The 26,817-nt window shown below is 36.3% G+C and overlaps 1 protein-coding gene across 15 annotated transcripts in view; it reads left to right on the top strand.

Annotated features, from left to right (window-relative positions):
* Rfx3 (regulatory factor X, 3 (influences HLA class II expression)) overlaps positions 1 to 26,817 on the top strand; it is a 252,949-nt gene that overhangs the window by 177,275 nt on the left and 48,857 nt on the right. For 14 of the 15 annotated variants that reach the window (XR_003952761.1, XR_003952760.1, XR_877668.3 and 11 more), the window contains 4 exons: positions 6,603 to 6,784; positions 11,243 to 11,362; positions 21,789 to 21,910; positions 23,705 to 23,817. Coding sequence is in view for 12 of the 15 variants with exons in the window: in NM_011265.3 (NP_035395.2) it covers positions 6,603 to 6,784; positions 11,243 to 11,362; positions 21,789 to 21,910; positions 23,705 to 23,817 (537 nt within the window). In the remaining 3 variants the exon portion in view is untranslated. Of the gene's footprint in view, positions 1 to 3; positions 625 to 6,602; positions 6,785 to 11,242; positions 11,363 to 21,788; positions 21,911 to 23,704; positions 23,818 to 26,817 lie in introns of those variants that run through there. The other variant, XM_006526785.4, reaches the window with a different exon arrangement.

Genomic DNA, 26,817 nt, shown 5'->3' with positions numbered 1-26,817 from the left:
TTCATGTACACTAATCTCTTGCTAGTTCTGCATGTGTTGCTTGCCTCTAAGTGCTTGTTTTATTTATTTACTTATTTATTTTGCTTCTTAACCTTCTCTTCTCAAGCCTCTTCAGACTCTACTTATTGAATGCCTGTGTTACACAGTGGGGTGTCTCAGAACAGACCCAGTGTGCTGCTTGCTTTCCCGGGTGTTTGTACTTCCCGTCCAGATATACAGAACTTCAAGTTAATGACAAGCCACTAATTATTTCTAAAATGTAGTTAATAGTGATCTTAAACATTTAAAGATTTTTGTTAGCCAAATTTATTTCCTCTGAAGCAAAACTTTGTAGTACACATCTTCATGTCTGAGACACAAAAGCAATAACCATGTCTACCGTGTGGCTAAGAGTCTTTAAATGCATAAGTGATCACTAATGTCAAAAGCAGTGGAAAACTATGACAAATGTATTTACTGCTCAGAGTGTAAAGTAGGCAGGTCACGTCCTAAACACTGAAGAGAAAGAAATATGGGCCAAAAGTGAAGTTGTATGTAAGTCGTGAGTTGCTCATACCCGAGACAGGCAGAGTGGTCTCGCTGCTTCCTGGAGTTCTTGGTGTTCCCAGGCTTGCTGTAACACTGGTAAGTTTTGTGAAATAAACACTGTCACCGTCTGTTCAAATTTGAGGAAATCAATGAAAATGCTTCCTATAAGAAACAATAGAAGGGCATTATTTTTAGAAGGTTTCTGAATTATGAGAAAATGAATGGGCATATGACTTAAGTTGTAGATAAAGAAATTGGCATTAGTAACATTTGAGTAAGAATTAGAAATTTCTTTCCTAATTTTTTTTATGTACGGATAAATTATTGTGATTTCTTAATTTTTCTTAATATTTTATGACTAAAAAGTTTAAAAGTAAGATCACTGAAATATCTGTAGTATTTTTAACAATCATATACTTTATAGGAAATATGTCACTGTGTTTTCCTTAAAAAAATATTTGAACTTTGAACTGTTTTTGGAGGGGGTGTTTTGATTCATTCCCTTTTCAACAGAAGTATCTTGGCAAACAAAACATGTGAGCCCATTCAAAGAAGCCTTTGACCACAGTGAGGATTACAGAGAGCAGTTTTAAAATAAGGGTATATATTTTGTCACCTCTTTCTTAAAAACTATTTGAACACTCTTTTCCACTCTTTGTTCTTAAATATATTCTGCTTATTGGAATGAGTCTCTGGTTGTGTTAAAGGCTAGTCTACCATATGGTATTAGGATGAATTTGCCAGTTTGTATATTGAAAATAGCAAGTGAAAATGCTTATCACTTCCAACCAGAAATGTGCAGGCATATAAGTATTTCTAAAAATAAATAGAAATTTCCAGTTGCTCTTTTGAAATTTTCAGTTTTCTAAATGGACTCTGAAAGTCGGTTCTTATCTCACTCTGGAAATATGAAGTGTATCATAATGTGTGGCTTAAATTTAACTTCAGTCACCCAGCCTTATTGATACTTCCATAAACAATAATGCAGGTATATACCATGTTTTAAAAATATGTCTATGTGTTTGAAACTTTTGAAATATATTGGATTATCTTAAATTATTTTCTTTAGTTAACTTAAGAACTAACGTTCGTTATCAATGACTGTAAATGAAGCAGCTCAAACAACACAGTGATGTGGTTTCCCTGAGTTTGAGTTTCTACTGCATAGTTTAGCAAATCTTCCATGTGTTTAAGCCTACTTGCTGGATTAGCAAGAGTGGCCACAAAGTTTGCTCCTATGGTGGCAATATTTGTTTCCTGGCCTCATTCATTTTTACTACATCTCTGAAGTAGTCACCTTTGTTCAAACCTGCATATAGAGCCCAGTTTTGTGAGCAGAAGCCACAGGTTCAGTGTTTTCCTGATGCCAGGGGCTTAGTTTCTCCTGGAATGCAGAAAAGGTTTCCTTTGTCTTTTCCTTGGGATGTTAATGATGCTCCTGCCTTTCACTGGGTCCCCAACAGCTGGAACAAAATGCTGCTCAGTGTGTGTCTGTGCTTAGCCTGTTTATAATGTCAACCTGGTGGCATTATGCCAGCATCATAGACAACCAGTAAATATTTATTAGCGAGTTAAAACAAAAAAAAAAACAAACAAAAAACAACAAAAAAAAGATTTTTATGGTTTGTCTTGTAATGGAGTCGTCCTACATAGAAGAGTGCTAGCACATAGTAGTAGATGCATATTAACTATTTGCAGAATAGATGCATATAAGAACAATAGAAGGGCATAGGCCTTATCGTTAATGTTGTAGATTTCCTTTCCCAGTCTCATGATGCCTATTTGGAACACATACATAGATGGTATTGGCTTCTCTTTTTGTCCCCAAATATTCTTCAGTCAATATGTATGTGCTGGTAGTGAGTTTTCTCATGGCTTTCTAACTAAATGAAGAATATGTGGGTCACTTTAAAATTTTCCACATACACCCTAAAGATTAAGAATAACTTATTTTCTTTCAACCTAATCCTTTAAAAAGTTGTACCCCAAAATGATATCACTCATCTCTTTGCATTTTAGAATATGCTTTATTTTCGTTTTATAAAATTTTTTTGTTTATATTTTATTTTTAAATTTTGTGTATGTGAAGATGTTGTTAATAAATTTTATAGATCTCCCTAAGTCCAAAGCATATCTAATTCTTTTAGTTGCAGGCATAAGCTTGTCCCGTACTGTCAACTGTAATTAATATACATTTTCATTTAGTGTTTTATTATGTCCAATTTAGGGTACTTTACAGGTAAATTTCAGCTGAGAATTGTTGATAAATTAATTGTTACTAGCTTCCACATAGTGCCTTTATGCATGTATTTCTTTTTAATTCCACTTAATGTATATGAAACCTCTAGGCATTTATGTTTTGGGAATCTTCATAATCTAGCAGACTGTTAATTCATAATGCTTACTACTGAAATATATTAAGCTTAAAGTAAAATCTTGGTTTTTAGTCTTCGCCCACTGCTGTTGTGACTATATTGTAAATAACAGTTACTATAGGCATGTCAAAATGTATACCATCAGTTAGGTGAACTTAAAGTGATTCCTAAGTGATAATAATCCACCTGGAACTGGAACACTAAATGTTACATTTAGATGTTAATTAGGCAAAACGTCATTTATTTAATTTTATTTGTCAATCAGTGTTTCCCTTTAGGAAAAACAGGAACTATTCATCTCTGTAATCTGTTCTGATGAATACAGATTACATGCAAAGGTCGAAAGATACAATTATCTTGCTTTCTGCCCTTAGATAAGTATATGTTGGTCCATTAGTATAATAATTAGGTTTAAAGATAAAGGCTAAAAGATTCTATGAAATTTTACAATCTTTAAAGTATTTCCCAGGCTTGTAAATATACTTAATTTATAAATAGTTTATTAAAAGAATTAAATAAGAGAAACAGATAGTTGTATTTTCAACTACTAAATGTTCAGAAAATTGGGTTCTACAGTTCCAATACATTAAAGAGAACACTGCATGAAACAGTCTTTGCTTTAGAAGAATTATTCGGTTCCTTTGGGTAGATAGCACATGGGACATAGCATAATCTTTTACTTTAGAGTACATATATGTAGCTGTTTAGTTTCTCTAATAATAATATGTAATCCTATGGTTTAGATTCAATATATGATTTAGAATTTCATCATGTGTCAAAACCTGAAAATTAAACATTATGTAAACAGTATGTAAAATGTAGCTGAAATGTTCCGGCTGTATTGCCAAGTCTCTTGGGGTGTAGTCTAGATAGTGTGCTGCTTCTATAGTAAGTTTATAAGAGAATAGTCACAGGTGTGGTTGTTAGCCATCTTCCCAGCAGGGACCCTGTGGCAGCAGACCAGCCGCCTCCATCTTCAGGGCTTTTATTTCCATGCACTCCTCTTTCCTTCACACGCTCACCATGCTTCTGCAAGGAACCCAGGGCCTCCTTTTGATGAGGTGGAGGCGGAACAAATTTAGCTTTGCTAGTGCCAAGTTCTAGTCAGCAAGATAGCTGTCCAACCAATCACAGCTGGGTGGTGCTTAGTGTGCATCTGTATGCCTATTTGTGTGTGTTCATATTAATGAAATTAATATTTTTAAAAGCTAGTTTAAACATAAAACATTTTGGGAATGTAAATAATATAAGAAGAACTAAGTAAATATTACAAGGAGAGACTGTTACACAACTATGGTAGTATTAAACATTTCATTTCTGCATCTAAGTAATTATTTTCATTTGTTTGCATTACATTAAAATTGTTGATTTATTTTTATTTGTATATTCTAGTTATGAAGTTCACATTTTAAAATTAACTTCCTTTTCTAGGGGAAATGTCCTTTAAACTAAGATTTTCTATATAAATATATCACCTGCTGACTAACAAAGGAAAGTACATAGAATTATTTCACTTCCCTTTCTTAATTGTGTTACGATGTTAGAGAATGGGGACACACACACACACACACACATCTTAAGTAGTTTCTATTTAAATGTGTTCTACAATGTACACTGTGAATATGAGAACTTTGTTACATTATTTGTAACTGCTAAAAATATGTTCACTTCATACAAAATCCTTTCAGGAGCTTTTTTGGTTATTGTTGTTGTTAACCCTTGATAGCAAGGGTCTGTATTCCTATTTTTAACATGTTATGAATACCAATAGAAGGTAGCTGTGCCTTGCTCTATCTCTATCTGGCACCTGTGTGGGAGACGGTAGCACACTTTGATGCAGTACAGTTCACAGTGGCTACTTGAATCCACTGGAAGTGCTTTCACAGCCTGTAAGTTGTCTGGGGCTTATGGATAAGATTAGAAGCAGGTTTGTATTGCTGTGTCTTGTCTTTCTTCCTTGTGTTTTATATTTTAAACTCTTGAGATTTAAAAAAGGAAAAACTCTAAAGAAGCCTGCTAGCCCACTGATTTTAATCTCAGTAACTTAATGCATGAGTGAGTTTACTTTGATGTTTCATATTAAATACATGTTTAGAGAGAACCTATTCTGTGCGTTATTTTCAATACACACACACTCATGTTTGAGTGTCTCTGTAAAATGTTTTACTTATATGAAGGCTAAAAGTAAATACTATGAAAAAATTCTTTATGAACTGTAATATTTTTCTGTCAGTGTATAAAGGAGAGCTAATTTTCTGTAATCTCTAGTGTCTTGTGGCGTTAAATTATATATGACACAATATTAATATGTATTTTTAAGTTTATTTATATGGCTATATGTTCCTTAGGAAACTATAAGTTTTCCTTATCGGGACATACTTTTATTTGTATAAGTATCTCCTATGCATTGTGGTGTATTTTCTATGCCATTAACTACTACAAGTTTGATGATACATATTTAACCATTTAATGATTACTTGGGGATATTTGAAGCTAAAATGCTCTGGAAAATTCAGTTGTCATAGTACAAAAAAAATAAGATAATTTGATAAATTTTTATACAAACCCTGAAAATTCAGGTTCAAAGTTTAATCAAAAGTCTTAAAATACACAGATAAAATAGAATAAAATCTTTGACTTACTTGAATGCCCAGGTCATTATCACCTTTAGCCTTTGACTAAATACGCAGAGGACATGTATAGTCCCATTCATCTTTGTTATTTTACTTCCATAATTCACATTTAACTACAATCTTGGGTTCAATGTTTGCTCTTTATGATACCATTTATAAATGCCATGGAAATTGTTGAGACAACTAAAATGAGGCATTTGCTGCTCTGATGACCTGTTTAGAAAACAAGAGTTAGAAACCATGCTCAGACATTGAGACAATATATAACCTTAGGAAAATTATTTACATTTATTTCATTTCTTTTGCAAGAAATGAATAAGTAGAGATTTAATAATAGACATCCAGCAGAGATTCTTCTTGTATTTTAATCTGTAAGCATTATTTTTTTAAAAACAAAGTATAATATAAAATTTGAGGTAAAAAGACACCTCAACTTTAAGGTAGAAAATTGATGATTGTAAAAAATATTGCCTTTCATCATCTTGCAGTTATTTGTAAGCTCTGGCAAGGGTCCTTCTTTGGGCGGAAGAGTGACTACATTTTACCTATCTACATCATTTGTCCCAGGAGATAAAATGTTATTGTGTTATCTAATAGTTATTTGAAATAAGTTAATTAGAGTTCTGTAAAAATGAATGAAATCTTAACTCATACAAGTAAGCCTACTGTTTATTGTAACAAATCAATGTAAAGAGTAAATTAGGTGTTATGTTGCCAGGTTTACTTCTGTTTTATAGCAATTATAAGTGATAGGTTTATATTGTGAATTTTGACCAGTGAATGCTGTTATTTTAATTCTTTGTAAAAAGAAAAAAAGAAATGCGTATCTCAGGAATATAGTCAATATAGGGAAATTTTAATATCTCTAGTCATGCTGGAAAATTTGAAGAAAAGATATTGTCTAAACTGATAACTGCTGTGATGTTTCCCATATCCCAGCTTCTGAATTATCATAGTCTATCCTGAGAGTTAAGGAAGAGATTCCAAGTAGCTGTGCATATATTGTACCTTGCTGAGGTTTTGGCAATTCCATGAATTCTCTGCTTATTCTCTCTCACCTCAACAGCTGCAATGGCTGCTGGACAATTATGAGACAGCGGAGGGAGTGAGCCTGCCGAGGAGCACGCTGTACAACCACTACCTTCGACACTGCCAGGAGCACAAGCTGGACCCGGTCAATGCCGCCTCTTTCGGAAAACTAATAAGGTCCATTTTTATGGGGCTACGAACTAGGAGATTAGGCACTAGGTTAGTACTGACAGTCGACATAATTAGTTCTTCTCTCTGATTCTATTAGAGCAGTGTTGGAAAGTGAGCAAAAACGTACTTGATAACAGAAAAAAAGCAAGGAGAAAACTATAGAATGGACCTCCTCTATAAAGTCCATAGGAAATGAACATTATTATTCAATGGCTCTCACCCCTTAGATTTTCAAACTACATAGAAGTTAGAAGCCAACTTAAGATTTGCATATAACATATTATACACGAATACAGTTGAATAGTAAATGGAAAACTAATCATTTCCTTAGTGCTTTAAAATACGTTTAGTTGTTTTGTGAAAACTATTTGACTTGCAGAAGTTAAGGCTGAAGTCTCCACTTTATTTTGTGATTTTGAGTTCACTGAAAAGGATTTGGTAAGGTTACAAAGTGCACATATTTGAAGTTCTTTCTGATGGTTCTATTTTACCTCTTCCTAGCCTTCTAAGCTTTCCACTTGTCTCTTGTTCTTGATTGTGAAAACAGGCATATATGGGAGGGAACTGTGGAGGATTTCCATTATAGAGAACACTTATCTGAGGGAGGGACTTGCCATGTTATGGGTTTCTTTCCTTCAGAAGCAATGATTTTCCTTCAGAAGTGATTTTTCTAAGCAAACATGATGAAAAGAAAATTTAGAGCCTTGGAGCTTCATTTCTATTTTCTACGATATTTTACAAATTGAGAACTCATATTTTAAGCAGTTAGGTAAAATACATTAATCCATTGACTCTCTAAGACATATGGGGATCATAAACAAAACATTAAGTTAGAGATGCCATTCTGTACATTGATTGATGGCACATTAGTTAGAATCACAGCCTCAAAGACTTTCTGTACAAAGGATAGGAGGAGCATCAATAGGAACTAACCAGTACCCCCAGAGCTCCTTTGAGCTATACCACCAATCAAAGAAAACACATGGTGGAACTTATGGCTCAAGCTGCATATGTAGCAGAGGATGGCCTAGTCGGTCATCAATGGCAGGAGAGGCCCTTGGTCCTGTGAAGGTTCTATGCCCCAGTATAGGGGAATGCCAGGACCAGGAATGGCAGTGGGTGGGTTGGGGATCAGGGGGAGGGGGAAGTGATAGGGGACTTTCAGAGGGGAAAGTAGGAAAGGGGATAATATTTGAAATGTAAATAAAGAAAATATCTTTTTTAAAAAATCTCTGGAAAAGAAGAGATACAGTAATAATTAACATCAGTAGGCATTTATGCTGAGAGAAAAAGCAAATGTCAGAGAGAAAAGACTAATGTATCCTTCCTCATTTCCAGATACACAGGTAAGATCCCTGTAACAAAACACAGTTTATCATGGGAAATACATACCCATTTGTTCTAACTGCTTTTCTATTACTGTGTTGAAATATTGTAACCAAAAACAGCTTTAGAAAGGAAAAGGGTTTCTTTGTTTGCACTTTTTGGTCTCAATTTATTTCTGAGAGAATTCAGGACCAGGAACTAAAGGCAAGGACCGGGAGGCATGAACATCCCATGGAGGGGTGCTTCTTGCTGCCTCACTCACAGGCTCTCCTTAGCTGCTTCCTTACACAGACCAAGACCACCTATCTTTACATGGTGCACCCTTCAGTATCAATTCATAATCCACACATCCTCCCAAATGCCCACAGGCCAATCTGATCTAAGCAGTTTCTCAGCGGGGGCTTTCTTCTCAGATGACCCAAGTTGAAAATTAAAGTATGAAATGATTTCTGTGGTATAATTTTTATAGAGAGTGATGCCTTTATATATAAAGAGTCAGAGAAATGGAAAATTGTGGTTTGTTTGTTTGTTTCCTAACCCAAATGAAGTCGACACTTCTGTAGTAGCATGATTGGACAAAATGGTGTAATCTAAAATCATAAATAGTATGAAGGGTGGCCCAGAAAAGCCCTTCATGCTGTTTCCTCAGAGGAGAAAATACTCTTTTGTCCTGATGCAGAAAGGCCTCTTTGGCATGAGGGTCCTAAATCCAATTTACCAAGGACAGTCAGCTGTGTTTATCACCCATTCACTGGAGAACAAGTGAGAGAAGTTTTTCTACTCTCCATGGCCCATTTCTGCTGTTTTCTCTAATGCCAACTACCATATTTTGGGGCAGTATGCCCAGAACCTCATTACTGTGTTAGTTTTAGAAGAGTTGGTTGTGTTTGAACTGTGAATTTTTTTTTCTTTTACTTGCTTTGAAGCAAACGTGCAACTTTCAAATTGCTGGAGGTTCAGTTCTTTCATAAATATATTCTCATACTGGTACTTCAAAAGACAGTATATTTTAAATTGCAGAATGTGATTGTCTATTCAGACTAAAGAAACTGCCTTTCATTCCTTTGTAAAAAAGAACTTTTTATTTCTCTAGTATCTGCACCCCTGCCTCCTCACCCCCCCAAAAAAAAACAGGAAAATCATTACTTAGAAACCTAACCTGGTGTCTCCTAGCTGATGGCTCACTAGTTACATATATTGTGCCAATATTTTGAAACTCTGAGCTTTAGTCAACATTCTAATCGCTGTATTGTTGCGCTGCTTTTGTTACTGAAAAGATTTCAATGAGTCCTATTTTGAAGCTCTTTTCAAACGTTGAAACACATCTTTAAAATAGAAAGGGACAAAATTGGAGTTGTTTGGGTTTGCGACTGAGTAGACTCCATACTCTGTAAGTACATTCTGCAATACTGAAGCTCTTACAGTCAATTCTCAGTATGAGGTGCTTGCAATTGAGCTGGAAAGGAAGCCTAAGACTAAGGAGGGAGTAAATGCTGTGAGTTGAGATTTACAATGAAGTGTTTGGAAACTGGGAGGATGCTAATGGGAAAAGCTGGTGGCGCAGGGTAAGCGTCCAGAGACTCTGCTGTGGATCCTGCTCTGGACCTTTCACTCCTAGTCCAAGGGGTGGAAGAAAAACCAGTACAAATCAAGAGGCAGATAAAATCCCACGTGGTTGTCTTTTAAGTGAACATTCTATGCAAGCATTATTTGTCAACAGAAGTGTCTAACGGAATTATCCAAACCAGAGCAAACTTCCTTTAGCACTTAAGTAGACAAAAATAAAACCATTGCATTTCTATCAAAGGCAATTTGAAGGGCGAAGATGCCCTTCTAACACAAGGGTGTTAGATCCCTTATCCAGGGGGAGTAAGTCTGACAGGCTCACCCTGGGTGTGCTTCTCTTCTCAGGCCATTCCAGGTGGGAGGAAAGGAACTTCCTCTCACTCCAACCACAGTGCTAATCTGTAAGAAACTGAGTCTAAGAGTAGGAACATCAATTTATGTGTGTTTTCCCCATGACTAATGGCTCCTGCTTTCTACCCTACCTTTACTCCAAATAGCTTCTACTTTGTCTGGAATACTACAGGGTGTGGTTTGGGTAGGTTGTATTGTAGGCTTTTGCTCAAATTTCAGTGGGTTCTATAAACATAGCTAATTTCTCAAGTGGAAGATATTAAGTTTTCATTTTTATTTTCATGAAATTACAGGGGTTTGATTACCTTAATGTCTCTTCAGATATATGGCTAATCTAATGTGTGTTTTTAGTTTTAGAAGTAAAATTATCTATTTTCATTAAAAATATTTAATCCACACACCACTTGCATTTCTCTTTGTAAATGAAAGAAAAATTGGAAGATTGCTCACAGACATATTGCTATATATAGACTTGTTATAAAATGGTCTCTCTGCAAGAACTTACATATTTAAAATGTTATTTTGTAAGAACTTGCAAGTTTCATTCAGAATAAAAAATACCATTTCTAATATCAAGCATGGTATTTTTTATTTCTGAAGAATTTGCAAAATTTTTATTCCAGGATGACCTCACCATTTTTACAGGAACATATCCCCATCTTTTATGCGGTATCTAATTAGTAAACAACAGATATGAATCAATAAAAGCAGAGACTAATAAAATGTTTTTTAAAATACATATATTAAGTACCTTCTTCTTTTGTCTGTTTCAAAATACTAAAAATAAACCATCATATAATATAACAATAATATTATATCACTGTTTCTAAAGTAAACACAAAAAGAACCCAAAACTACAGAATGAAGTTGGGTTTTTTTCCCCTCTGAGTTTATTGCAATTTGCTGTCTAATGTACAGTGATTTGTGCTGTGTATTGGCCCAACCTTCTAAATTACCTTCTCAGCTAAACTTGAAATATGTATTAGAAAATAAATGACGTGAGTGGGGCATATAGGCCTTGTGTGGATACATAAGTAAGGGCGGAAGGAGCTGTGCACCATGAGGTTGTGGGGTGGTTATTTAGGAATCTTATTTTCATCTTTGGAATATCACTATAGAAATATAACAGCATCCAGAAAAGATAAATTATAAATGTGAAATGTTGGTATAATATTTTCACCCATTTTTTTCTGCGTGAAGTTAATGGCTAATATTAGTTTTACTGACTTTTCATGTTTCCATATTTATTGTTCTTTTGTGAAGAGGAAACTCCAAATACCATTACTATGGGATTCGTGTGAAGCCAGATTCTCCTCTTAACCGTCTACAAGAAGATATGCAGTACATGGCTATGAGGCAGCAGCCCATGCAACAGAAGCAAAGGTACAATCTGCGTTGTTGTGTCAAAGCTACATACATATTAACTCCATAGGTCTTCTTATCTCTGAGCAAAGAGAACGGACAAGCGCACAGGAAGGGGTGCTACCATTGACATGCTTTTGCTGTGAATTGTGTTAGAATATCATTTAGAATTCCAGTGATCCCTCTCTCAATTTTTAAAAAATAACTTAGTCTTCAGTGTTTTGGGTCCGCATAGAGTTAAATGCCCCAAACTACCGTTCATACAGGGAAATGTCACACAAAGATCAAGAAGTACATCTAGGCAGATAGCACCTTTGGAGAAATTTAATTTTAGTATCCATGAGACATGCTATTCTTACATCCTTCAAATAATTTTAAGTTTTATTTATTGCATATGCAAATGTATCTCTCTCTCTCTCTGTGTGTGTGTGTGTGTGTGTGTGTGTGTGTGTGTGTGAAGGGGGGTGAGATATATTTGTGAAGGTGGGTGTGTGGAGGTCAGAGAATAATTTTCAGGATTTGGTTCTCTTTTTCCACATGGGTTCCATCCAGTGCAGGTCATCAGGGATGCAGCTTTACCTTGTGAGCCACTTTGCCCACGCCAGCTAATTCTTTCTCACCAAGTCTGAGTTCTTGTAGGATCTTTGGGATTTCTTACAATCCTTGGAATCACGTCTTCACCAACATAGACCTTAGAGCTTTAAGAGATCTTACATTCATGGATGGATGGATGCATGGGTGGATGAATGAATCAGAAGACGAATGGGAAGATGGATGGATGGATGGATGGATGGATGGATGGATGGATGGATGGATGGGTGCTAGAATTATAAATCATGGGATTGAAAAGAACCAACTCTGTCTGATCTGTGCTCATAATCCTTGACAATCAAAGCATTAGCAGCCATGGTTTTCAGGAAGCTTAAGTGGAATACACAGCCCACTGCACTGTTGTGAAGAGCCTTCCAGTCACTTAGGACTCGTGTCACAATTTACAGTAAAGAAACATTTTGTGAACTCGCCCTTTTTACCAGTATAGCTTACATATGCTCTGTAGTTATAACTGTCCTTTCCTACTGAAGTGATAGAAGTACTAGCAAAAAGGAATGGTTTCCCTGGCTTCTTCATTATTCTAAAGTGGTTATGTGTGTAGGCAAGATCTCCTCATCCACACTAGTGTAGTATGCAGCATGGGTTCTAAGTCATAGAAAGACAACATCACATAATAGGCTTTCCTCTGGTCAAGAGACACTGATTAAAGGCATACTATGTGCTGGGTCCTAAACTCAAGGGTAAGACATAGTCTCTACTTTTGAAAATATAAAGTGTGTGAGGAATGAGGGGAATAAAGTAATGCAATGTCCTGTGCCAAAGTCCAGTGTTAGTCAAAGAACTGTAGAATACTGAGTAATTGTACAAACCCTGGGAGAGAGAGAATTAGGAAACATAATTGAGAAAGTGATGCTTGGGAAGGGACTAAGAGTGAGAAAAAGAAGGGAGTCTCGAGGTAGAAGGGAAATGTTCCCATGAGCACATGGAGGTAAAGGGTGAGGCTGGCAGTGGCCCATGGTTTGGTTAAGTTGTTTTGCAGAAGTAGAGTTGCAAAGATGCTTAAGTAGAGAGTGAAAGAGGCAATATCTACAGCAGTTTGAGCATACATTAAGGGATTTAGTGTTACTTGCAGGTAATTAAGTTTGAGGGTTTTTGTGTGTAGAAATAGCTTTAAAGCTATCTAAAGCTTTTAAGCAAAAGAATGGAATTTTGATTTTTCTAGAAAGAAATTTTTGATTTGGGATAAGACATAACTAATGGGGAAAAAACTGGAGGCAAGGACTCTTTGTTAACAAAGTAGCTTCAGCAGAGTCAGAATTCCCAGTGTGTCCTAGCTCAGCATTGCAGTTCAAGGCTGGCCACCTTATTTTAAAAAACAAAAACAAATGCACAGATTCTCAATTTTGTTTTTCATCACTAGTTATTATTATTTTTTAATCTATAGGTAGAAAAATGAATTTTAAAATACTGAAGAAAACACAATAAAACATGTATTAGTACCTTATATGATGGCAATAGTTTATTTTTTATAGTAAACTACTATGATCTTAAGGTTTTGGTTATTTTTCTACTTATTAAGAACAGAATTTATAGCACTTACTTTCTGATGTGCTCTCTGCCCCCCAACTTAGCAGCAAAACAAAGTAGATGATGGTGAAATCAAGAAAAGCTTGATTTAGAAATAACATATTCAAATGTAATTAACAGAAGCTTGATAAATTGTGCCTAAGACAAGTAAAGCCAGTTTCTTCTTGTGATTTTTCAAGAGGAAATCTAGTAAGCTTTCGTGAATGTAAATTTTCCAAAGACAGTCTTTATAAAAAGCATCTCACTGGAGGCCCCACCAAGTCTAGAATTCTGGTTGGGTTGGGGGTGGGTAGTGGGGACATCCTTGTGGAGAAGAGGGAGCACCAGGGAGGAAGTATGGGATGTGGAACAGTCAGGGTGGACAGGGGCAGGGGGAATAGAATCTGGAGTGTAAGTAAGTAAGTAAGTAAGTAAGTAAGTAAGTAAATAAATAAATAAATAAATAAATAAATAAATGGAAAAGAAACTTTTTAAAAACCTGAACTGGGTAAGTACAGGTTGTTTTTATTTTTGTTTTGTTCTCTTTCTTTTTTCTGAATTACCTCCCACTAAACAGACTCCAGAGCTATCAAGGTTAAGGAGTCATGAAAATCTTTTATGTATATGTATTATATATATAATCTGCTGGTGGTAATAATTGCTGTAAGAAAAAGACACAATATGAACATGTTTATGGAGATATAAAATTCTTATTATAGTAGTAAAGTCTGCCAGTATCAGTGTCTTGAGTAGTCTGCCTTCTCCTCAGTGAAGAACAGTAGAATACTGAAGATGGACTGGATGTAGTAGATTTTGTTTTCTCTCCTGGCGTTTTTTTTTTTTTTTTTTTTTTTAAATTTATTTGGGTCTCACTATATAGTCTCAGCAGGCCTGTAACATTTATGCAGATGAGGCTGGCCTCAAACAGAGATCCACCTGCTTCTGACTCCTGAGTGCTGGGATTAAAGGTGTGCACCACTGTGCCTGACAAGGGGCTTGCTCTTGCAGTGACACCTAGAGAATAACAGCAGTGTTTGTGCTGAGTCCTCGGGCTCTGCACTGCTATACCCAAAGGGCTTCAGCTTGCTGAAGGATCATACATACTGCACACTGTCTCCATCCTTGAATTTAGACATAAGGGTCAAATTAGGAGTTTGTTGAAATGATGGGAAAATAGTCATTTTTATCATTTATCTGAATTTTTTTTCTTTGCTGATGTGAGTCAGGATTGTTCTCTGTAGTCCTGGCTGTCGTGGAACTCTCTCTGTAGACCACGGTGGCCTCAAACTCCAAGGAATCTGCTTGTCTCTGTTTCCTGAGTGCTGGGATTAAAGGTGTACACTTCTACTCCCCAACCCCTGATAGCTTTTTAATATCTGGATAATTTCAAGATTCAAATTATTCTAATGAATTAAAATTCACAAAGAAAATATACTCTTGTTAAACTATAAATGGTGTGTGGAAGATTTAAAATATTTAATAACAGTAGTATTAAACAATTCAGTATATTCGGATTAAATATCTCATGATTTATGACTGTACCTATAGTACCAGTTATAATTAAAGGTCAAGTATGTGTGTTCATTGTTTTGATAATTTAAGTTTGGGCATTCAGTTTTATATATCTAGTTTGAAAACTTGATAGGATAATAGGGATAATTTCCATGTCTGTGCAAATCAGATGTTCTTCAAAGCTGCCATACGGAGCATAGCCAATCAGAGCGTAGCCATATGGAGTGTAGCTGAGCACCAAGAGATAAATGAAAAGGAGGTATGGTTGAGAAGTCCATAGTTTCCCATACTTGAGAGATGAATCAGTCTTCAAACCATTTACCTAAAATAAAGGAGCAGATTAGAGCCTCCTTGATTCAAAGGCAATGGTGGGGTATAGCTATTGACAAAAGAAAATTATAAGTAGTCAGGGTCATGTTTCCTTGGGACTTACTCGATGGATGCCATGGTCTGTGGACCTTCAGTGACGAGCAAATGAGCTAAGGCACTTCTAGCAGCCCTTATTCCTGTTTCTCTGCTAATTAGAGTCAGGGTACCAAAATGCTATAAATTCCTCCAAAAGTAGTGTTAGCTGTGGACAGTACAAAGGAGGAAATGGCTGAACTAGCTTCTGTTGAAAGAGAACTTTGCATTTGAATGAAGTGGACTCCAGTTTTTAAGGAAATTTACTCATGTACTAAATTCTTATCCTAATTTACACAGCATATAAACTAGGCTATCAAGGAGCAAAAGGAGAGGGATAATTTTTAGCACTTAAAGAAATCCATAGAACTTGTTGGCACATATATGTTAGCTATTCTTTCATATCCTTGTTTCTGAATTGGTAGAGAGAAACTGCATGTTTTTGACAATGTGCCTGACCATGAGTGATCCCAGTGTCCACTCTCAGTTAAAATTTATCATTTCTGAACAATTTCATGTAGTTGTCAGTTGCTTACAAAATAATAACATCATGTGTAAAAGAGAGCATAAAATGAACAAGGGTAGAAAGAAATAAATCAGTTTACACGAAAACAATGTCTACATAGGATAGATGACTCGCCATTTTAGCAACCTTGACAAGAATCCACCCTCTTATCTTTATACTTGTATGAATTCTGTCCTTGAAGACACAGGTAACTTAAACCAGGCACTTACCAAAAAACTTCATAGCAGAGTGTGGAGGATCATGGCTCCCTTCTTTTTCTTCCTCCCTGTCCCTCATCATCTCTTTCCCTTTCCCTCTCACATGGAAGACCGAGGCAAGAGAATTTCTCCAAGCTTGAGCACAGCATCAACTACCTAGTGGGACTTTTTCCAAAAATGCACATGAAATACAGGGCAAAATCACATTGTAGTGAGGATGTGTTAATCAAGAGGGAAATGTGTCATCTTTGCTTTCACATGCTCCCTTGCTAGGAAGAGGAGTTGGAAAGACAGCCTTTGTGGTGCTGGAGGAAAGATAAGAGCTGTTGTAGGAAGGGGGACAGGAAGACTCCATATACTTCAGATGTTAGGAAGGACATCCAAGGACGTTTGCAATTAGAGCTTTCTTAATGTCAGGAGCTGTGGACAGGTGAAACAACTCTGCACTTAAAAGTGGAGAATACAGATTTCATTGTAGATGACATCACACCGAGCCTCAGTTTCTTCATCTAAAAATGGAAACATCTAAAAACTATCATTTTATAGTTCAAGTGGAAAAAGTAAAATATTTTAAGCTGGAAGCATTGAAGTGTTATTCTTCTTTATGGTACCATGCTGTTATAAGCATTTTGAAGGAGAAGGCACCCGGAGGTGTAGTAGATGTGGCTTGTTTGTTCTTCAGAGCTAGTAGTTCCCAGCTTTAACCAATGTTAATAGTTCATCATACTTTCCCTGGGCCACAAATTCTCTGGGATTATTACAAAGCTAAACTTGGAGGACTGGGTCATTCCCTTGAGGCAGGTACTAAGTCTTAAGTGAGCAACTGCTCTGTTAAGTGTTCGATTTGGTCTGAGACAACACTGAGGAAACCTGACGGTGACTGCTGAAGTAGTTATCATTAGTACACTGCAGTAGTAGCTCATGATGTCATGATCCACTGAAGTCAAGGGGATCATAAAGAACCACTCCTCAATCATTAATTGAACTCAAGGAATGTACACAACGTCTAATGAATTGTCATAGTCACCATCTAGTACTCTTCTAAGTGGTCGCTGGACTTTATACTCCTCTTCAGTCTCATTTTATATGATAGGGCTCATTTGGAAACTATATTGTAATTTACTTACAAAAAAGCCCTGTTTAATTGTGCTTTAGACAAGAATCGCAACAATTTATTTTTTCCTAGACAGTCTTAGGGGCTTTTACTTTTTGTTGACATCAGGTGGAACAGGATTGTGATTATCTAAATAAAGAAGTGGAAGGTATATTTTAGAATCTCTGTAACAGAGCCAGCTGTAAACAATAGATGAGCTACATACACTCAAATTATGTTTGCCAGAATATCATCACTATTCTAGGCTTCTTAAGTATGTAAGCTGCTGGTGCTAAGGGGGCTCAGTAAGGAAATTCAGGAATTCAGACTTGCCTCTTTCAGCATTACCTCCTCAGCACCTCCTGAGCACATTCGCTAAAGAATGAGCGGTCCACATCAGTCACTCGCAGTTGAGACAACAGCCACATGTGAACTTTGTTTAATTTTCTTGCATCACTGCAAATGTAAACTAGTAAATAGCCAAATATTCTGAGTTACTAAGAAGAATACAAATGAAATTCTACCCTTAGTCAGCAAGGTTGATATTATGAGTCACTTTGATATTTAATATGATATCGCAGACTCACTTACTATTCATAAGTAATGGACCTTCTCAGGGTACTATTTTCTTCTGATTCATCTGTGTTATGTCACTTGGCTCATTTCCAATATCAATTTAGGGCGCTAAAGAGAATTACAAGACACCAGTAAAGTAGAAAATTCTAGCCTCTTGTTATTAATAAGTGAGCATTTTTATTTGTTTATGCAAATTAGTTTTGTACTTTCATGAATCATAAGTACAAATACTACCTGCCTATATAGTTGTCTTGCCTTTCACTTGGGCATTTTCCAGCTGCTTTGAAAGAAATCTTCCAGATGTTTTGTTTGGTGTGTTGAAGACTCTTTCCAGTAATGGTGACTATGTAATGCTTTTTGCCTTCCACTGGACTTCTGCAGTGTCTGCTTGTGAGATTATTGACAGAATACTGTTTCTACAGGAGAACACAGCTGTTCAAGTTCTAAATAACAGCTACAGCTAACCTCATGGTGAGAGATTCCTAACAGTCTTCCAGATTTTCTTGTTAGTGACAGGTTTCAAATGTACACTCAGTTATTAAGACATCAGAGTGTCTTTCATTTCTTAATCATTAACAGTGTTCACTCTGATTTCCCATGGAGTTGCAAGCTGTTAAAATGATCATTTGCTCCTTGCTAATTTTGAAACCAAGAGCTTATGCCTCCTTTAATAAAATTCAGGTCTCTCCTATGAACATGCATAACTCAACAGCTCTAAGGGCCCGTGACAGGAAAACTTAACCTAGAGATAATTTGGGAAGTAAATGGAAGTACATGGAGGGTATAGTTCTCAATACTGAAGAGTCCATTATTTTCACAGGATTTGATACACAGGTTTGGTGGTAGTGTGTTTTCAGTTTCTCCTACCTTTTACAGTGTAGTATTTTTTATGACTATTTAATGAAGAGTAAGGAGAGGCAAAAAATTCAAACATTCATCTCTTAATAATAAAAAATTTCACCAGAATTAAAATAATGTAGAATTATTATGTTAGACCAATAAAATATTTAAATACTTAAAAATATTAATGTTTATCCTTTGCCTGGCTAAAACAGCCTGCACATATCACATGTAGTACTCAATTAATATCTGATTAATTGATCTAATTATGTTACAACAATTGATAGTGTGATCTTATCTGTTCATTTAAAATTTATATTATAGGAAAAAATAAAATTTATGTGGTTTTAGGGGAATGTATGCTGTCTGATGTTGGGTATATTTCTACAACATGGGATTCAAGGTGTCCGTTTTGTGATAAGAAGTTCTGTGGACTAGGCCCATGCAAGCTACTCAGGAAATCTTTTAGAAGGGTAAAACCAACTCTAAGCCCCACTCTCAAAGACATTGTTTACTAGATGTTGAGTAAGGCTAGGCTCTTGTGGATAATATCCTAGATATTGATAAAGCTTTAGAATGACCAGTATATATCCTCTTTAGCCATCTCTTCAAGTAAGAATAAGCAATCATAAGTCTTTGTTTAGGCTCTGTTGAGTGTGACTGTCTTGGTGCTCCTGCTTTGGGGAAATCCAGACAGCTAAATTAATTGATCCTATATTCCCTTAGAATCAAGAGAATGAACATCTGGACTTCCTGAATCCAAAAATTTTCAACTTTGAAGATATCTTCCAAGGACTGACTAAATGCTAAACTGTAATACAATGAATATGTGACAGTGTGGTTATTGCCTTACACACAGCATAGAGAGCAAAAGTTAGTACTTCAGAGGAGCTCTTTCATGTGTCCTTGCTCACACTAGCCCTCTTGGCCATGAGCCATCTTCCATTCATTACTGACACAAACCCCTCCCAGAATTTGTCCTCAAACCTTTCAACCTAAGGCTCAAAAATTTCTAGCTTGTACAGTTTGTATTGCTATCAAAGATAAGTACACAAAAGACATTGTTACCTGTCTTTCAACCCACTGCTGTTGTTACTGTTGTAATTATAATGAAAATGTTCATTTCCTAGTTCTATATTTTCTGGATTTTCTCTTTTTTTTTCTAAGTATTGACTCAAAAGTATTTTTAGAATGTTTTTGTATAACTCTTTTTCTCCCATAAGCTTCTTTTCATGTGTTTTATATCTCCCACATAATATTGTACACCTAATTAGTCCTTCTAACTCAATGGTATTATTATTACACAGTCAAGTGTTAATTGTAATTCATTGTGGTTTGATTACATATTTTAAAATGTAATACCCCTTTCTTTTAGAGTCATCCACTGCCTATGATATTGGCAAGCTCTGTCTTTCCAAGGGAGCAAATAATTTTGCTTTTAAATGTAAGATTTGCTGAACCCTTTGTGAAGGTAGACTGCTGTATATGGCATGTATCCTTGGAAAATGTGCAATCTAAGAGTAATAGCGATTGTTTCTTTTCAGGTTAAGTTTCATCTACTCTTCCTATTCATGTCAGTAAGACCCAGTGCTATGTAGAACAAGAAGAAGATGGTTTGAAATAGCTACAACAAGACCAGACACATATTCACATCAAAGCTGGCTGAGGCCATCCAGGAAGAGGAAAAGGGTCTCACAGATAGGCAAAAGACTCGGAGACAGATGTGACTCACACTATTAGGACTCTCACAAGAACACCAAACTACATACCCACAATGTTACATATATGCAGATTAACTAGGTTAGTCATAGGTTTTGTGTGTGTGTGTGTGTGTGTGTGTGTGTGTGTGTGTGTGTGTGTGTGTGTTTAATATGGGGAATGAAGAAAAGTACATTCTGATTAAAAGAAAAAAATACATACCTACTGCATATATAGTCTGTGCTTGTTTGTCTGGGGAGATTTGCAGAGGCTCCTGGAGGCTCATGCTAATGCTTGTGGTGGTGTGGGAGTGCTTATGGTAGTGATGCCTGTGGTGGTGTGGGAGTACTGATGTTGGTGATGGTGGTGATGCTTGTGGTGGTGTGGGAGTGCTGATGTTGGTGATGGTAGTGATGCTAGTAGTGCTGATGGTAAGGATGGCATGTTTTATGGTGTATGGTGATATTTTTGCTGGTGGTGCTTATACTGGTGGTAGTAGTGATGCTGCTGATGGTGGTGCTGATGCTGGTGCTGATGGTGTAATGCCTGTGATGGTGGCAATGGTGCTACTGGTGGTGCTGGTAGTAATGGTAATGATGGTGGTGCTGATGATTGTAAGGATGGTGTGGTGATGGTATAGTGCTGGTAGGATACTGATGTAATGTTTGGCCTCATTTGTAGCACATTTTGTCTATTTTATTAGCAAAGAATGTACATAAAGTTTGGAAGTAGAACCTAAAAGTTTTCTGACTTTGATTACTTTTTATGCATATGATGATTTTTCCCTGGTCTTAGGGGGAACCCAGGGCCTTGTGCTTGCTAGTCAAGTGTCCCAACACTGAGAGCTAAACCCTACCCTAAGTCCTCTAACATCTAATTAGGTAAACTAGGTTTATAGATGACTTCTTGTTTTGTTGCATACTGAAGCTTCTGGCCTTTGTATGTGCAGCTGTTGATAAGAATCAAGGGAGATGAATGTGTTGAGATGCATACGAGACTTTAGGAAATGTGAAAAGCAGTATAAGGTTTTAGGTGGATCTTATTTTAAGTCTATTAACTGAAAGCCTCCATTGACATTTCTTTGCAAACTCTTTGATCTTGGTTTAGAATGAAGTTCCAATGTATTTATATGTTTTACCTGGAGCCAATGGCCACTATAAGTTACGTTCACAATATGTACTACAACTACACAAGCATCTTTGCCTCTGCTGTCAAAGAAATATCTCACAATTATTTCATTCTTACATCAATTTCTGGACTTTCACAAATGAATTTATTTCTGATTGCCCTCCCCTTTTTCATTTCACAATTGGAAAAAAATGTCTACACAGAACTTCATGAGTGTATCAAGAAGAAACATTCAACAAGTATCTGGAAATTAGCAGAACTAGATTAAAACCGAACGCCTTAAAAGATTGGGTAGTGTAATAAAGCAAGGAATAATTTGGTTTGTTTGTTTGTTTGTTTCCCGTCTAATATTTTTAGGTACAAGCCTATGCAGAAAGTGGATGGGGTTGCAGATGGTTTCACAGGAAGTGGCCAACAGACAGGCACATCTGTTGAGCAAACTGTAATTGCCCAAAGTCAACATCATCAACAGTTTTTAGGTATGTTAAGGTGTAATGCGTATTAGTTGCTATTAGGATTTTGAAGAGAAAAATAGTAGTCTCTTTTCCAAGTAGAATGTTGTCAGATGTTAACTCCACATAAAGGGGGAGGTGATTTGGTGCTGAAACTATGACGTTAAATGATAGTTCTGGTTCATCTCTTTTGAAATATTAAGCTATATGGAATCTTGAATGCATCTGCCTTAAAATCTCAGTGTGTTAAAATCAAGTGTTTTCAAGAGTTTATATTACAGTTGGCTTTTGTGATCAAAATCATGTTGTGTACTTTAGAAGTAATGTCAAATCCAAAAGAATTCTCATTTCCTGCACACAAAGTTGCATATCCATATGTTAAATTCAAAAAGTTATAAAGTTAAAATATTTTATTCTTTTAAAATTAATTGCAGTGCTTCCTATGTTTATAATTTTATAGAAATAATATACATTTCTTGTTCCTGAAAGTGTTTACAAGTAGAACTTGAACATTTGAATATTTATGCTAGAGCCCAAGGAACAAAAGTGGAAGTTCAATTGGCAGCTATTATATAGATGAGAATACATAATCTCCAAACCCTGGGTCAAGATAAAGAGTTGCTTTCAGAGTGTATGTGTATACATATGTGTGTGTATGTGTTTGTGTATCTATGTGCACATATGTGTTGTCTGTGTGTGCTTGTATATGTGTCTGTATGTATGTATGTGTGCATGTGTGTCTTTGTATGTATGTATGCATGTGTGTCTGCGTGCATGTATGTGCGTGTGTGTGTGTGTATGTGTGTGTGTGTGTGTGCAAGCACGCATGGTGTGTGTGTGTATGTGAATTGCCAACAGAAATAGCTGGATTAGACTTTCAGGTTAGAAAACTTCTGAGCCTGAAACTGTTAAGGCAGCATTTTCTAAACCAAAGTGCTCAGATATAATATATTTGACCATTGAGCTTTAAACAATATTACTTTTTTATTTTGTAGTTATAATTCAGCTTTGGTATTCAAAGAATGTAAAACATTTTATATTTATTTCCTAGAGCTTATGAATGAATACCATTCTTCATTTAATTTTGAATTTATGGTAAAGAACATACCAAGTACATTTCCAATTGTCTAGGGCTAATGAGAAAAGAGAAAGAGTATGTGCTTGTAAATTACATTGTCATCAAGAGAGGGCTAAATGAGCAACAGCAAGTGTCCTAGTGATTTGAATACAGGCGTGTGTTGGGGAAGGTAGCCACCAGAAAGCAGAGGCTGGTGTAAATGTGATCCTCAAGAGACTTGTGCTACAGTCATCGACACCATGTTCATGTTGTGAGACATAATTTGATTACAGGATAGTATCATCCATCACATCAAATTAATGTTCTTAATTTAATGCTATTTTTGTACTTTGGGCTGTTTAGTTTTATAGCTTTCATCTTATGATTATTTAAAAGATGAACATAATAAGTTTAAGGCTATGTTTATTTTTATGTAGTTGGATAGCATAATAATAAAAATAACTAAAATTCCTACTGGCAAGCTCAGGTGGTTTTTCTTTTCCTAAGAGCCTATACAATGCCCATTTTAATTAGTGTAAAGCTTAGTTAATACAAAATTCATAAGTATACTCCATTCATTCTTCCATCATATGCTGAAAATGTTTCTAAGTCTGGCTAGAAAATATTAGCTTGAAAGTCAGTGATCTTTGGCCCTCTGGTCTCCGCATTTTCTTTCCTTTTAGTCTTCTGAAATTTTCCCTCATTAATCTGTAATTGACACCATCCACAATAGCTTTTTTTCTGTTGTGTTGTCATGGTAACAGATGCATCTCGAGCACTTCCAGAGTTTGGAGAAGTTGAAATCTCTTCTCTGCCAGATGGTACTACCTTTGAGGATATCAAGTCACTGCAGAGTCTTTATCGAGAGCACTGTGAGGTAAGACTTTCAAGTGTAGTCTGAGCACATGCTAAGTTTTGCCACATAACTTGTTAAGACAAAATAATCAAGTTTTTTTCCCTAGAGAACAGAGTAGTTCTACTAGCTATTTTGAGCATTTCTTTGAACACTAATAAAAATCCTTCTTCTTTCTTGTCTCAGTGGAAAGTGAAGGGTGAGTGAGAGTTAGAACCCATTTTATTCTCTAAAACTGATCATTATATCTCTTACTACAGCAATTCTACTTCTCGGTCTCTGTCCTACAGAAATACTTACATATGGGTAACACGTCAAATGTACAAGGGTATATTGCATTATTCTTTTGATCAAAGAGATCGCTTATAGCTTCAATAAGTCTACTATAACCTATATGTCAAATTATTATATGCTGATAGGATTGAAAACAATAAATTATCTAAAATGAGGTGAGCTCTAGGGTTTAATATTAAAGCAAAAGGAAAAATGCAGAATACTCATATAACATGTTGGCCTTTAAGTGAAAGAGACCTTACATAAATATCTCCATAAGAAAGAATAAGAAAATGTTAACAATATCTGTGGTGGTTTAAATCACTCCATACTCTTGGGTACCTAAACACTTTGTCCAAGTGGGCAGTGGTTTTTTTAGGGAATCCTAGAAATTGTGGCCTTATTAGTATGTCACTGCCTGTGGGCTTGGAGAGTTTAAATATTTGTGCCATTTCAAGTTTGTGCCTTCTGCTTTGTGACTATGGTTCAAGTTGTGAACTCTTCACTTTCTACTCCTGATTCCATACTGTGGGGCTCCATACTGTGGGACTAATCATCTGGAACCACTATCCCAAATAAACTCTTTCTTCTATAAGTGTCTTGATTATGGTGTTGAACCACAACAGAAAAGTAACTAATACAGAAATTGGTTCCAGAGAGTAGGGTATTGCTGTGAAGAATCTGACCATGTTGTTTTCTGGAAGAACATGAAAACTATGGAACTTTGGGTAAGAAAACTGGTTAAAGCAGTGCTGAGAGCTGTGTGGACTGTCATGGCCTAGCTAAAGAGGCTTCAGAGTGTAACAATATCAGCAAGTGAACTATAGATTGTTCTGTGATATTTAGGCAAAGAATTGGCTGCTTTCTGCCCATGCCCTAAGAACTTGCCTGAGGCTAGATTTAAAAGTAAGGAACTCATTTTATTAGCAGAGGAGATTGCCACACATCACAATATCAACTGAATCTCTTATTTATTTGTAATCACTCCTAACAGGTCTAAAATGAGAAAGAACAAAAGGTGCAGAAAGAAATACAAAATGCAGAGACCAAAGAATACTAATAAGCTTAGTGTTGTTGACAAGGCTTATACAGAGAGACTGCAATTATTAAGGAGATTCCACCCTTTAGGATAGTCAGATCTACAATCCAATAAAGGGAAGGTGCTCTCAGAGCAAGAACTCATCCAGCTAAGCTACAACTTATCCAAAAAGCATAAGGTGTTTTCTTGGGCTCCTGGAAAGCAACCTCTGTCAAAAGCTGCTGCCAATGCAAATCAAGGGGTCAGGGTATATCCTGAGCCAGCAGCCTAACTTTTCAATGTTGGCCTTGTGGGGGTGGCTTGTGATGTCATGAAAGATGGAGACGTTGTGGAATCTTACTCTGTTTTCACAGAGCTGACGAGGCCAAGTAAACGAGGCAGTCCCTACCTAGAAGTTCTGAGAGGGAAGGGACCTGAAAGGCCATTGTTTGAAACTATAAACGAACGGTGCCTTAGAGTGGAGACCCTAAAATGTTGGAAATGGCAGGTTCATGAGACACCTGCCAAGGAGAGCTGCACTTGAAGTGTGGAACCAGCTCAAGAGAGGACACAAGCAATAGAATTGGAGGTGCAAAGATATCTAAGCCTATTGACATTAGTTAGTGACATCAGAGAGTTTGATGTTTGCCGTGCCATTTTTCAGTCATGTTTTGATACAGTATTATCTTGCTATTGCCCATTTTGCCTCTTGGAATAGTGATATATATTCTGTGCCCGTATATGTTAGAAGTGTGTGATTTTGATTTTACAAGGGATTACAATTAAGAGATTGCTTTGAATCTCAGAAGAAACTCTGGGCTTGAACTTTTGAGCACTGTTGTGACTGAAAAACTATGAGAACTTTAAAAATTCAACTAAATGTATTTTGCTTTATGATATGGCTATGCTAATATGAGGGTCAGAAAGTGAATATAGTTTGAGTGATGTGCCCTGTACTCTTGTGTATTTGAATCCTTTGTCCCAGTTAGTGCTGCTATTTGGGGAAGCTTAGGAGGTGTAGTCTTCATGGGGAATGAATGTCACTGGAGATGGGCCTTAAGAGTTCAAAGGCCCCCACTATTTTTTGTTTGCTCTTTCTGTTTTGTGCAGGCAATTCAAAATGAGCCCTTTTCTTATTGCTCCTGCCACCATGCCTTTGTTCCACTATTATGGGCTCTAACCCTCTGGAACCATAAGCCCAAATGAACTTTCTTCTGTAAAGTGTCTTGATCGTGGTGTTTCATCACAGTAATGAAGAAGTAACTAATGAAGAACTTTACAACATCATGTTTAGGAGAGTCAGTCTTTCAGTGGACCCTTTTGAATACCACAAATGTGTGGTTCTATTAAAAACAATGTAAAAATATTTAATACGTGCTTTTGGTCTTCTCTTGGGGGGGGTGGATTCTTTAGACTGACTTTAGAATGCAAGTATCTTTATCTTAGGCGCATTTGTGATGTGCCTGCAATTTAAGGATTACCCAGTGATTTCTAGAAAATCCCTCTGTGCGTTGACAGTGAATGGTGAAATAAGAAATGTTGCTTAAAACACACATAGATTGCTTGAGGGTTACTTAGGGTTTTCTTGGTGGTTTATAACTCTACTCCTGCTCTCTCAGTCATCAGATCTGTGTCATTGTCTAGGAGGAGGGCTTTCTCCATTCTAGTACATCAGTGTATCTTGAATTCACCTGGTAGAAAGGAGCTAATATGTTGCATAGAGGTCTCTTAAG

Source organism: Mus musculus, chromosome 19 (genome assembly GCF_000001635.26).
Source record: "Mus musculus strain C57BL/6J chromosome 19, GRCm38.p6 C57BL/6J".
Taxonomy (NCBI): domain Eukaryota; kingdom Metazoa; phylum Chordata; class Mammalia; order Rodentia; family Muridae; genus Mus; species Mus musculus.
This window is presented reverse-complemented; position numbering and strand designations above follow the sequence as displayed.